Source organism: Urocampus carinirostris, chromosome 2 (assembly GCF_059441175.1).
Source record: "Urocampus carinirostris isolate Australia breed hairy pipefish chromosome 2, RoL_Ucar_1.0, whole genome shotgun sequence".
Lineage (NCBI taxonomy): Eukaryota > Metazoa > Chordata > Actinopteri > Syngnathiformes > Syngnathidae > Urocampus > Urocampus carinirostris.
Genome location: NC_142350.1, coordinates 36,944,833 through 36,957,284, shown reverse-complemented (window position 1 = coordinate 36,957,284; position 12,452 = coordinate 36,944,833). Strand labels below are relative to the sequence as shown.

General features: G+C 40.7%; 1 protein-coding gene across 2 annotated transcripts in view; it reads left to right on the top strand.

Moving 5' to 3' along the window:
• The window catches only part of oxr1a (oxidation resistance 1a), a 222,080-nt gene that overhangs the window by 102,955 nt on the left and 106,673 nt on the right, over positions 1 to 12,452 (top strand). For both annotated transcript variants that reach the window (XM_088326394.1, XM_088326393.1), the window contains one exon: positions 2,870 to 3,066. In XM_088326394.1, coding sequence (XP_088182520.1) covers positions 2,870 to 3,066 — 197 coding nt within the window. The remainder of the gene's footprint in view (positions 1 to 2,869; positions 3,067 to 12,452) is intronic.

Below are 12,452 nucleotides of genomic sequence, written 5' to 3'. Positions count from 1 at the left end.
CTTTGCGCGTCTCCATGACCCCTAGAGCTATGTCGGCGGGAGTCTCGTACTCCTGGTAGGGTTACCCAAGCCGAACAGGTCGAAGAGTAGAGTTTAGACTAAGAGTGATCCCAAAAGCTGGTTGCGGCACGCTTTGAGGCGGTTTCCTACAGACCTGGATCCCGTTAGCCGCCTGCAGTTGTAGAAAGATGCCGGTCGTCTAGGGTCTCCCTTGCCACTGGAACCATCTTCTTTACAATCAAGATAGTGGCGTTGGGGAAAGCGCACCCCTTATGCCACTTTAACAACCATCATTGCGCAGGTATCCTCTTTTACCTGAGTCTCCGACCACAATCCAGGATCGGACTGTTCAAACATCAGCAGACTCACAAATAAAAGAAGATGGTCATCATCGAATCGATGGACAACCCCAACGAGTGGTGTGTAGAGAGTGCTTTGATTTATCTTTATTCATATAGAGAAGGCTGAATTCTTGTTCCGGTGAAAGTTAGTAGCCTCTTTTTATAAGCTCTAAGGAGTAGTCAGATTGATCTTGACCGATGTAAGCAAGGTTGATATTAATGTTATGTCTTTGTTTAATTCAGTGTCACGATCCGAGTTTAAATCCCGTTGCGATTGTTCGCAACACAATGTTTTTGATGTACAATGCGGTTAATGGGGACCAAAACCACCCGCGAAAAGTGAAAATCCGCAAAGTAGCGACGCCCCCTCATAAATGTTTAAAAAAAAATGTTTTTTTTGTTTGTTTGTTTTTTAATTATTTTATTTTATTATTATTATTTTTTAGACCCGGTTAATGGGGACCAAAACCACCCGCGAAAAGTGAAAATCCGCGAAGTAGCGACGCCCCTTCAAAAATGCTTTAAAAAAAAAAAATATATATATATATATATTATTATTATTATTTTTTTTATTATTTATTTATTTATTTATATTTTTTTAGACCCGTGAAGCTCTGAACCCGCGAACGTGGAACCGCGAAGTAGCGAGGTCCCACTGTACACGATTTAGTATAAATTCGGTAATTGCGTACCTTTGTAACTCATTAGTTCCAAACAAAAGATTATTTGCAATACCCTAGAGCAGTGCGCCTCGATTATTATTGGTCATGTCCCCACTAGGAAAAAGAAAACATCTCTCACCCCCCAAGATCCCTCTCTCCCCCAACGTGTGACTAAATACAATATCTATAAAATCCTACACCTATACATAACACTGTATCTTTATTAAGTTAAGATAATGAAAAAGTAATATAGAAAATTGTATGACAAATTATAACAAATAGTTACCTCGGAAGAGCAAAGATTTAAAGTGCATCTAAATTTCAAAATTCAATTAAATTCTCGTGAACAAGACCCCAAAATACTTGAACTCCTCCACAAGATCTCATCCCCAACCCTGAGGGAACATGCCACCCTTTTCTGACTGAGTACCCTGGTCTCGGACTTAGAGGTGCTGATCCTCATCCGCTTTACACTCGGTTGTGAATCACTCCAGTGAGAGCCAAAGATCACAGCCTGAGGAAACCAACAGCACCACATCATCTGCAAAAAGCAGTGATGCAATGCTGAGGCCCCCAAACCGGACTCCATCCTACCAAGGGTGCACCTAGAAATTATGTCCATAAAAGTGAACTGGTGGAGTCCAACCCTCACCGGGAACGAATCCGACTTACCGCCGTCAATGCGGACCAGACTCTGGCACCGGGCATACAGGGACCGTACAGCCCGGATAATGAGACTGTGCGGTACCCCATACTCCCGAAGCACCCCCTCACAGGACCTCCTGAGGAACACGGTCGAATGCCTTTTCCAAGTCCACAAAACACATGTAGACCGGATAGGCAAACTTCCATGCACCCTCAAGGACCCTGCAGAGGATGTAGAGCTGGTCCAGTGTTGCACGGACCAGACGAATACCACACTGCTCCACTTGAATCCGAGATTCGACTTCCTGGCGGACTTTCCTCTCCAGTACCACTAAATAGTTTGTCTTGCTGTCGGTCACCCCTCTCAAGGGATATGACCAGGGTAAATAGATAGATAGATAAAATCACCTACATTATCTCAGAACCACAATGTAAAATAAAACTTAATTTATACGTCTAGCAACAATGTCATTGGACAGAGGGATAGTTTTGATTTTTGCAGCACTGTCTTAAGGTGCCAACAGTTTCAGCTCTTCTTCTATGGTGTTTTTTTTTATGGCACTGACATACCGCAACTTTAGCCATTCGCTCCCCTAGTTAAGCGATACTAAACCTTAAAAACACAACGTGGCACCTTTTTACTCACAGCAAGACAGAGTATCTATACTAAAAACAACGATAATTTCTGTAAACAATTTTATTTTACTTCACAAATAAACATGAGAAACAATTATTTCAGCATCTTTCTTAGTTCTTTCCCCACTTGTAGTAAACTTAGTTTTGCCACAAATCGGACAAAAAACAAACGCTTGGTCGTGGATGACATTTCCCTACTGTATTGCAACAATGTGAGCAGTCCACAATGACGTCATTGTCTGCTACCAGTGACCGAGATTATCCGGATTAGAGCCGAAATAGAGGAAGACTTTTCGTTTTCCATGTTTTTGTCTCATCTCTTTTCTCTCAACCAGTCTTTTCGTCCTTTTCATCATCGTATCATCTTGTATCAATTTGTGTCGAAACCTGGTGTGTGGGAAGCACGCATGCTCAGTGCAAACAAAAACAATGATCCAAGCGCACACTTTGGAAATGAGAGCGGCACTGCCTCTCTTGACATAGCCCCTAGGGGGGCGCGCCCCACTATTTGAGAGTCACTGCCCTTAAATGACTTGATAAATCTGTCTAAACAACTTGTATTCACTGTCCTTTGCTTCCCTACAGACTGAAAAAGAAATCTCAGTCGGTGGACATTGCCAGCCAAAGTTTCTCCCCGACTCTGGTGCCAGCTTCACCCCTCAACAAAGCTGCATCAGCCATTGCCAAGACAACGGCCGTCCTCGCCGTGCAGGAAAACAACGCCACGAACTCTCAGCGTCGGAGCCCACGATGTGGGGAACTGAAGAGGGGCTACACCATTGGTAGGCAATGTTTTTGGTCACTTTTTGCACTGACTGATTTTCTATTGTGATTGGGTGTCTGAATCTAAAACGTTCCAATCGTTTGTATTGATGCGCGCAGTCTCTAGACCAGGGGTCTCAAACTTGCAGCCCTCAGTATGATAGTTTGAATACCCCGCCTTTATGAGAAAGTTAAAGGGAAATGATGTATTATTAGATAACTACATGTTGTAGTATTCTGTTGTGCAATCTGAAGTGAGGCTTACGTTATGTAAAATGAATGTCAATATCCCAACAGTATTTAAAAAAATACACATCTTTATGATTGTTCATGTATTTTTTGCTGATTATTTAAATAAATTACCTTTATTTGTTTAATGAGTGACATTTTTACCCTTAAGAAGCACTGAATAATACACACTGCCCCGCTGAATGCAGTCCTCGCATATTATAGATAAATATATTACTGATTGATGAATTATTTTTTGTATCTTTAGATCTCTTATGAAATTAGAAAAGAAAACGATATTCTTAAGGTTTTTATCCAAACTTTTTGTGGAAAATCCGATTTGGCCCAACCTCATACAGACCCTAGCTCTGGCGCCTTCCAGGTTAATTGAGTTTGAGACCCTGGCTCTAGACGCGATTTTACGATGACTTGCACAACTGTTAGTTTAAATTTTGGATAGAACTCCTTGTATATGTTTCACTAATTATACAGTATTTGTACGGTGCAGTGCAGATACTAATGTCATGTTGCATAATATTGCCTTAACGCTTGTGACAGTCATCTTATAGGCACGTATGTATAGGCGTATTCCTCACATGACATATCATCCTGACAGTATGCCTCCATATGGAAAATGAATTGCAGTTCCCAGGAGGCGGTTGTCAGGCTCTTAACTGCATGTCACCACATTCACTCTGCCTGGTCATCTTGGTATGTCGTCAGCTCTACAATCGAACTAAGCGTTTCGGAATCTTTCCAATTTGCTGCAGCAAGGAATGTGATGATTGAACTATATTGACGTTGTTTGTCAACTTAGGCAACATTTATTTCCCACGTTTTTGTTTAAATGTGTCTACCTGTAAATATATCATAGTTTCATGAGAATGCTAAATCAGTCCATGAATTATTTGTCCATGTTGCCAAGGGACATTTATGGGTGAAAAAATATGGTTGGCTATGGCTGCAAGTACATTTATTGCATGAGGGATTGCTATTACCTAACCACTGTTGAGTCTCCACATTTCTGGAAATATGAAAAGTACATTACAACAATGGAACCACTGTAGAGATACACGAGTACAGTGCAAATCACTGACCTACCTGAAAGACAAATACTTGATATTTTTCTTTAAGACTTTTTATAAAATCCATTTGATACGAAAAAGCGTACAAGTGAAAGCTGCAGCTTGTTGACGGATTGTCTCCCTGTCAGTATTTAAACTCTGTCCTGTCAGTCCCCTTTTGTCGGTCCGTCTGCGAATCTCTGTTTTTACACGGCAAGCGCTTTTTCGCCTGTCCCGTTTTTTTTTGCTCCTGTTTTTCTCCTGCTGCGATCTGTTTTGATCTCGACCACATCTGCTCTCCCGTCCCGAATTACGACCTGTTTTGATCTTGACCGACGTCTGTTCTCCTGTCCCGAATAACGATCCGTTTTTTATTTCGACCACGTCTACTCTCCTCTCCTGGTTTTCGGCTTGTTTCCGATCCCGACTATGTTTTTGCTCTTCTATCCCGGTTACTGACCTGTTTTTTTCCGTTCCCAACACCGCCATCGCTCGCCACGGAAGTACCACTTCCGCGTTCAGAGCGACCTCCTTCCCGCGTCCAGCAATCCCCGGATCGTAGGCGCAACCCCCGACCCTTTCTTCTAATAAAACTTGTGAGAAACGTTACTCGAGTAGGTCCTGTTTCCGTTCAGGTCCTGACAGATAACATTTGAAAACCAAGCACCCAACATTGAAACATAATCAAATTCAATATACAAAATAGTTAGAAAAGTAAGAAAACACCAGTAAAAATCCTCTTAATTTTTGGTAAGCTACCTATCTTTGAAAGTATTAAGTCCATCCAAGGAGGAGTGATGGAGATCGCATACCTGTCACCTTGTACTATTTCCTCCTATTTTTTAAGTTTTTGATCATTTTAAATTGTGTCTGTCATATAACAATTTTCATATGGGGTAATTTAAAAAATAAAAAAGACAGATCTTGGCTTGCTCATTTCGGCTATAATCCGTCTCCGAAGCAAATAACAACGTCATCATAGATTGCTAATATTGTTACGGTATTCTACCTACTTTGTCTTAGTGTATAGGTGCCGGGTTGTGTTTGTAAGGTTTGTTATCGATTAATTAGGGGAGTAGCGATCAATAATATGGGAAGCAATCTGCAAAGTTTGACTTGTATGAGATCGAGAGACTGTTGACGATACGTAAGAACTTACTGTACACTTAAAATCAAAGTCACTGCAACTTTAAATGAATGTAACCCACCAAAAATTTGACAGCACAATTTATTTATTTTTTTGTCCGTAGTAGTTTGCATGCAAAGACCTGTTGCTAGCGGTTAGCATTCGCGAGCAATGAGCGGTTTAGAACGGTCTCTAGTGGTAGCCTCTGGCAATGCTTGCGACCTGCCAAGATTTTTCTTCCAAATAAAACTTAAATACCAAAATACTCGGGTGTAGAAGTTCTCATATAAAGAGATAGCACTAAAGGCTTTTCTTGAATCACATTCCTATGACTAGATCTGAGGTCATTAATTAGGTCTGTGTTACATAATCATAGTAATAATATTAATAATGTTAATGATAAACGTTAATATAGTTGAAATAATTAAAGAAAATTGTTAATAATTTAAAAAAAATAATAATAATTAAAAAGATAGAAATAATACATGTCCTGATACTGAATGATACTGTTTCCTAGAATTTGAAGGTTGGGGTTTTCAAAGGAACAAGTGGTCAAGGGTTACATCAATAAGCAAACAAGGGGGAGCAAGAAAGAACGATAAAGCCAGTGCAGTATATAGATAAATACAGTGCAGGTGAAGATGTGTCATTCTGACAATAAGCTCACTACCTATAGAGTCATCACATATCGACTGCACTGCCTCAGCAAGGCTCTGTTGTTATAGCGGATTGATTCGCCTTCATACCCATCAGTCCAGTCCACAATAATCAGTGACAGAAAAGTGCAGGATAAAGATGAGGTAATGTCCCAACTGTTGACATTTTTACTTCCTCTGATCATTTATTATCCGTTTGACGACGTATGCAGGCTCTGTGCAAAAAAAAAAAACAAGAGATCAGGGTAGGAACAGTAGAGTAATTCAGCCATTAAGTGAAATGGGGTCTTTTTTTTCTCTACCCTCGCTCTCTACGGCATTAAAAGGCATAGGCACAAATTGCTTGAGCTCTTCTAAAGTATGACTCATTGCAGTTAATCATTTGCTACGGCTAATGTTGGCTTATATAAAACTCACTGAGTTCAAGGTTTTGGCCTATGTGCTCTGTCGACATAAATATAAGATATATAGTAATGAATTTCATTATTACATCATATATTGAAGCTCACTTGATAACCCTCAACTCAAAGGACATATCACAATTTAAAGGTGCGCCTGGTGAAACTAGTAAGTCAAAGTTCGACAAGAAGCAAGGGCTAGAGCGGGGTCGGAAACCTGCGGCTCTTTAGCGCTGCCTAGAGTCTTTCTGGCGCTTTACCAAAAACGTTAATGAATTGAAAAAAATGGGGGATGAAGTAAGTATATTTTTCATCTCCCATCAGTGGTATCGGGTTATAAAACACAGGACACGAGTTGTCTCCTCGAATGTAGCAGAGTCATATCTTGTGACATGAATTCATGGCTCTCAGGCTTAAATTCCTGCCAAGAGAACTTAACTGCAGTGCAAAACTCCGGCACGTCTCTCCTCCGCTTGTTCTTTTCTTTCTCCCCCGTGTTAGAACCGAGCCGTGACGGCCCTTGCTCCACCACTTAAAGGGACAGCGTCACAATGTAACTCAGCCTCTAGCTATATCAAAAGAGAGAGAAAAGTGAATGCTGCTGTGTTTTACGCATGCACTGACTTGTTCTGCACAGAAATCAAACTTAAACTATATTCATTTAATGTTATTTACTTTTCTTTTTCAAAACTGCTGCTTTACTTTTATGAGTGCATGCTGCGTTTTATTGCATTATTTTTTTTGCCCAGATAAGGGGCCCGTTATGCACTTTCTATTCACTTTTTTTTTCCGAACCCTCAAAAAAAATATCAAAAATTGTATTTATTTACTGCATTTCTTTGCTTTTATCAAAACAAGGAAACTTAGTGTAATTCATTACTATTGTAATAAGTTAAACTTGAGGCGGTGTCCTACAACAGAGTAGTCAAAGCCAAAGCACGCTTGATTGACAATGCTAGAGTGTTCTGTACACCGGGCGTTGGTCGGGAGGCAGGTTGGGCTTATGTACTGCCAAACTCGTACAACCAGTTGTAGGTTTGCTCTTAGAGAGCGTCCAAGGGCAGACCATATGGCAACGTCCACTCAGTCCACAAAGCAGAGATTCTATGGTGTTGAATGACTATGGAGCGGTAAGCTTTCAGACCTAAGGGTCTGTTGCAAAAATGCTCTGTCACAGGCTTATTTCGGGCCCACTCTTCAAGCCAGTGTTGACGGAAGGTGGATTTCAAGGCTTCTTTTCACCGGTGGGTCTTCCATTCTATATACCGATTGGTGGAGGGGTCTGAAACCACACACAACCTTTGAGCTGGGGCTAAGGCTCAGGCTTGCCCTTAAAACACTGGCATCGAACTTCTGCATCCAACTTAGTCTTTTTGATTTTAGGCTCAGTATAGATCAAGGGTCTACAATGTGGTGCCTAGAGGCATCAGGGGTGCCCCCTAAGGACAGCTGAGGGGCCCACTGACCTGTTCTGTAAATAGTTCACCAGTGCTCGGTCTTTGCGATGTTCTAGTAAAAAATAATGTTTTAATGGTTGACTGAGTCTACTTAACCTTTTTCCCAATTGTATAACCTGTTAATATCATAGTTATAGTCAAACATAGTTATAACATGCAGAGTTGTTATTTTAGAAATGCATTTTAAGGCTTACAGTATATAAGGCTTTTAATTCTTTACCGGCTACACGCAAACTCTTTGTTTTTGTTTTTTCGTCCAATATGGCTCTTGTAACATTTTGATTTGCCAAACCCCTGGGCTAGGAAACACTTGGGCTAGTGGCGGGGCATCTTTAATTACTTCAAAAAAAGGAGAAATCTTGACGAGAAGTGGAAGATGGACCGGAGGTTAAATACTTAAGGTGATTTTTGCAATCCTCTGGTCAAGCCCAACCCTGGAAGCAAAAAAGAAGACTAATATGAAAATGGGGAAAAAAATGGTGAAAGCAAAAAAGAGCAACTCACAGAATCATTTCTCCTTCGTCCATGGCAGGGTAAGAGAGATAGATGACACCTGCTGAGCTTGGATGCAGACCAGGAATAGAATCACTTGCATGCCAACAACATGGAGCTGTGCTTTGGAGCCTTCTGCATTGATATGCTTGGCCCAATCGATAGAAGGGAAAGACATTGTGTCCCCTGAAAGCATCGTCATTGCGTTGCTTGACTTCTGCACAATTGTAGTTAACAATTTCTACGTTTTAAAGAGAGTGTCTATTGGTTCTCATGCAAAATTCATCACAGCCTGATTGTCCTGGAATTTACCTTATTTGGCCTGTTTTCTCAAGGTTTTCATTTTGTTTCTCTTGTTTTTTTTCCCACTTTCTTTGCCCTCATGTGGTTTTAAGATCCGTTTGTCTGTCTGTTAAGCCCTTTGAGACTCATTTGTGATTTGACTTGACTTGATTTTGCTTGGCGATATTTATAGGTTTATTGACCAAAGGTTCTGTTGTTATTCTATACAATTTCTACATTTTAAAGATGGTGTCTATTGGTTCTCATTACAGCCTGGTTTTCCTGTAATCTACCTTATGTGGGGTCTCTTCTCAAGGTTTTAATTTTTTCTCTTTTCTTTTTTTCAGCGTTCTCTGCCTTCATATGGTTTTGAGATCAGTCTGCCTGTCTGTTAAACCCTCTGAGAGTTGATTTGGCGTAATTGGTGGTATTTGCTGGTTTAATGACCAAAGGTTATGTTATTGTATTATATATATTGTATGCCTGGCTACTTTTAATGCTTTAACACTCTTTCCATCAGGCTGATTGTCATGAATAAAATATTACCATTTAATTGATTGCTGCAAGTGTAAAGATGGAATGAGAGCAACAACTTGAAATTCTGTGATGAGTGTCAGTCTGTCTTAGACGTGATTTGAATAGAATGTTTCAGCAGCCTTTTTCTTGGAAATAAGAGCCATAGAGTTGAAAGCGGGGACGATTTTAGGTTCAGAGCTTTGCGGGTGCTAGGCACCCAGAGTGTCTGGCTAGTACTTTTTTTCACTTCAAGTGATTTAGGATCATTCAACACTCACTTCCCATTTGTGAACATCACATTACATTTCCTGGTTAGCAGAAACACTATAACCGCACCATGCCCAGTTTTTATTCATTTATTTCTCATAGAATACACACACACACACACATACTGAAGAAGGAGCATGGAACTCATTAGACAATGATGCATTCAAACTGTGCCCCCTAGTTCACACTCATAGCTTATACCAGGGGTGGGCAACTATTTGGAGTCGCGGGCCGAATTGGGTTAAAAAAATTGGTCAAGGGGCCAATCCTGGAGACCGATCCACATTTTTTTTTGCATCTTTGAACAAATATATATGCAGACATCTATTTGTTATATTTCTTTCTGCAATTCAGTTTTATTTTAACCTTGAATTTTAAAATGAGTCATTTTTAAACTATTTGAATTTTAACAGGTAAGTGGAATTTGTTGCATGAAGGGCCACTGCATGATGGACTTCTTAAAATTATTTCTAATAGCCATTTGAAATAGGAGTACAGTAATCCCTCATTTTTTTCGGGGTCTCGTTCCAAAGACGTTCTACGATAGTCAAAATCCGGAAAATAGTATGCCATTATGTAATTAATTATATATTCATTACTCAACAACAAACCCAATTTACAGGCATTGGTTTAACGAATAAAAGGACCGTACTTACTTCAGGTTTTTTAATACAAATAATTTATATATTGTCAAACAATAATTCTAAAAATAATCTTGCTGTTTTATTGCAAAACTGTATGGATTAAGGAAATGTTCCACCTTACTAAACATGATACTTTGCCCCTATCATGTTGACATTTTGGAAAACTGCATTTACCTTCTGGTTCTGTCCTACAAAAAACATATATTTTTCCATTATCAAACATATTTGAAGTTGGACCAGGGAGCCATTTACACACACACTCACACACCAATAGGGAGTCAGCAATGCAAGGCACCTACCTGCTTATTGAGGGCATGAGGGATTCAGTGTCCTGCCCAAGGACACTTCGACATATAACACGAAGGAGCCGGGAATCGAACCTGCGACCTCTTGATCCCAAGACAAGCGCTCTACCTCCTGAGGTTATGCCGCCCTAAAATACAATGCACGATGAAGATCCGGAAAGAAGGGAAACGGCATTAAGTAAACCGCAATACAGCAAGCGATTACTGTACCGGAAACACTTATTGAAAATTTGCATGAGTAGTGATCTTTGTTTTGCATTAAGTTTAACCGAATCACACCAACTATGCCTAGTCAGCATTGTTTCTCTCCTGACAGAGCAAATGCTAATAATGAAAGGGGGGGCGGGACATTAGCACAGCCTACCCTTACTCTTCAGGGGTGGTGGTGCTATGGCAGCCGTGAGACTGATTACTCCCCTGTTAGTTATTCATTGGATTTTCAGTGCAGGGTCCAAGAGGGGAGGGAACTTTGCTGGGAGAGCAATACGCTAACTTGCTGGAGGCTCCCATCAAAGCATGCTTGATATGCTGTTTCATGGGTAAGACTCCGGGTTTACAATTAAATCAACAGTTTTTCAATGTGTCGATGGATTTTTGGGGTAGATGTTAATTTGCTATTATGTTGCCTCTTTAGTTTAGATAGTACTGCAGTTTGATTTGAGTGTGGGAGTACGGCAGGGCCAGTTGTACTCTATTCTCCGGACTATAAGGAGCACCTGAAAACTTCAAATAACCCAGAAATTCTAAGGATTTCCTTTAAGGATTACCATCTAGAAACAATAAGTTTTGATCAAAAAGGTGGGACGTGTCTTTTGTTGAAACATTTTTGACAATGATGACTGATTTTCTAGATTTTAACTGAAAGTTTGTTGAGTTTTGGGGGTGATGGGCCCATGTAGGGAAGGCAGGAACAGGAGGCAAAAAGAGGGATTGCATTTAATAACAAAAAGAGGTACAAAGTGACAAACAAGGGTTCACAAAACAACGAAATGTCCAAATACAACAAAACCTGACTAAGTCCAAATAAGAAACAAGGACTGAAACTGAAAATGGAAAATGCCAACAGATAAGTAACAAAGAAACCAGAAACAAACACATACAAAATATAAAAATAACAATAAAAACGAAGATGACAATGACAGCTAAGGGCCCGGTCACACAGCCGTTTGTGGCTGAATCACGGCCAGAAATTTCTGCCTGTGAGGCGGACGCTATTAGACGCTTTGAGATCGCCATACAGACGATATACAGCAGTGCTTAACACGCGGTCGGAAATTCGCGCGCGGGCGTCAGCGCGAAAAAGTTTTGCGCTGCTCAATTCTTTAGAGCGCCGGTACACAGCCTTTCACGGGCGTATCGAGGCTGAACCACGGCCAGATATTTCTGGCCGTGAAGCAGACGCTGTTGGGCGCTGTTGGACGCTTTGAGACCGCCATATAGACGAGATACAGCAGTGCTTTACTCGCGGTCGGAAATTCACACGCGGTTGGCCGCGCAAAAAAAGTTTTGAGCTGCTCAAAACTTTGAGTACGTGTTAACCGCGGGCGGCACACGAGTTAATGACGCGGAAATGACGCGGAACGACGTGCTCTGGCCGCAGCCAGGGCGTGGTTACACATGGGTAGGACGGGAAATTTCAGCGGGTAATCGTGGGTGGAGCACGGTAATAGCATGTTCTGCGCCTGTATCGCGGTGTTATTACGTGAAATTAGCGTGTTATTTCTTGACATTTCTTTTCATTTCATAACAAGATAATAAAATAAAAACGAAAAACTATTACAATAATAACATATTGGCTTCTTCGCTGCCATATCTTGAAATCTTGATCTTCACGGGACTGTGTCTTGAGCGGTTATGATTTCTACAGCCCGGTGTTATGCCGAGAAATACATCCCTGCCGAGAATTACTACAACCACTTTTACCTCGTTTTATCTCACTTTTATATCACTTTTAGGGAATGTAATGGCGAA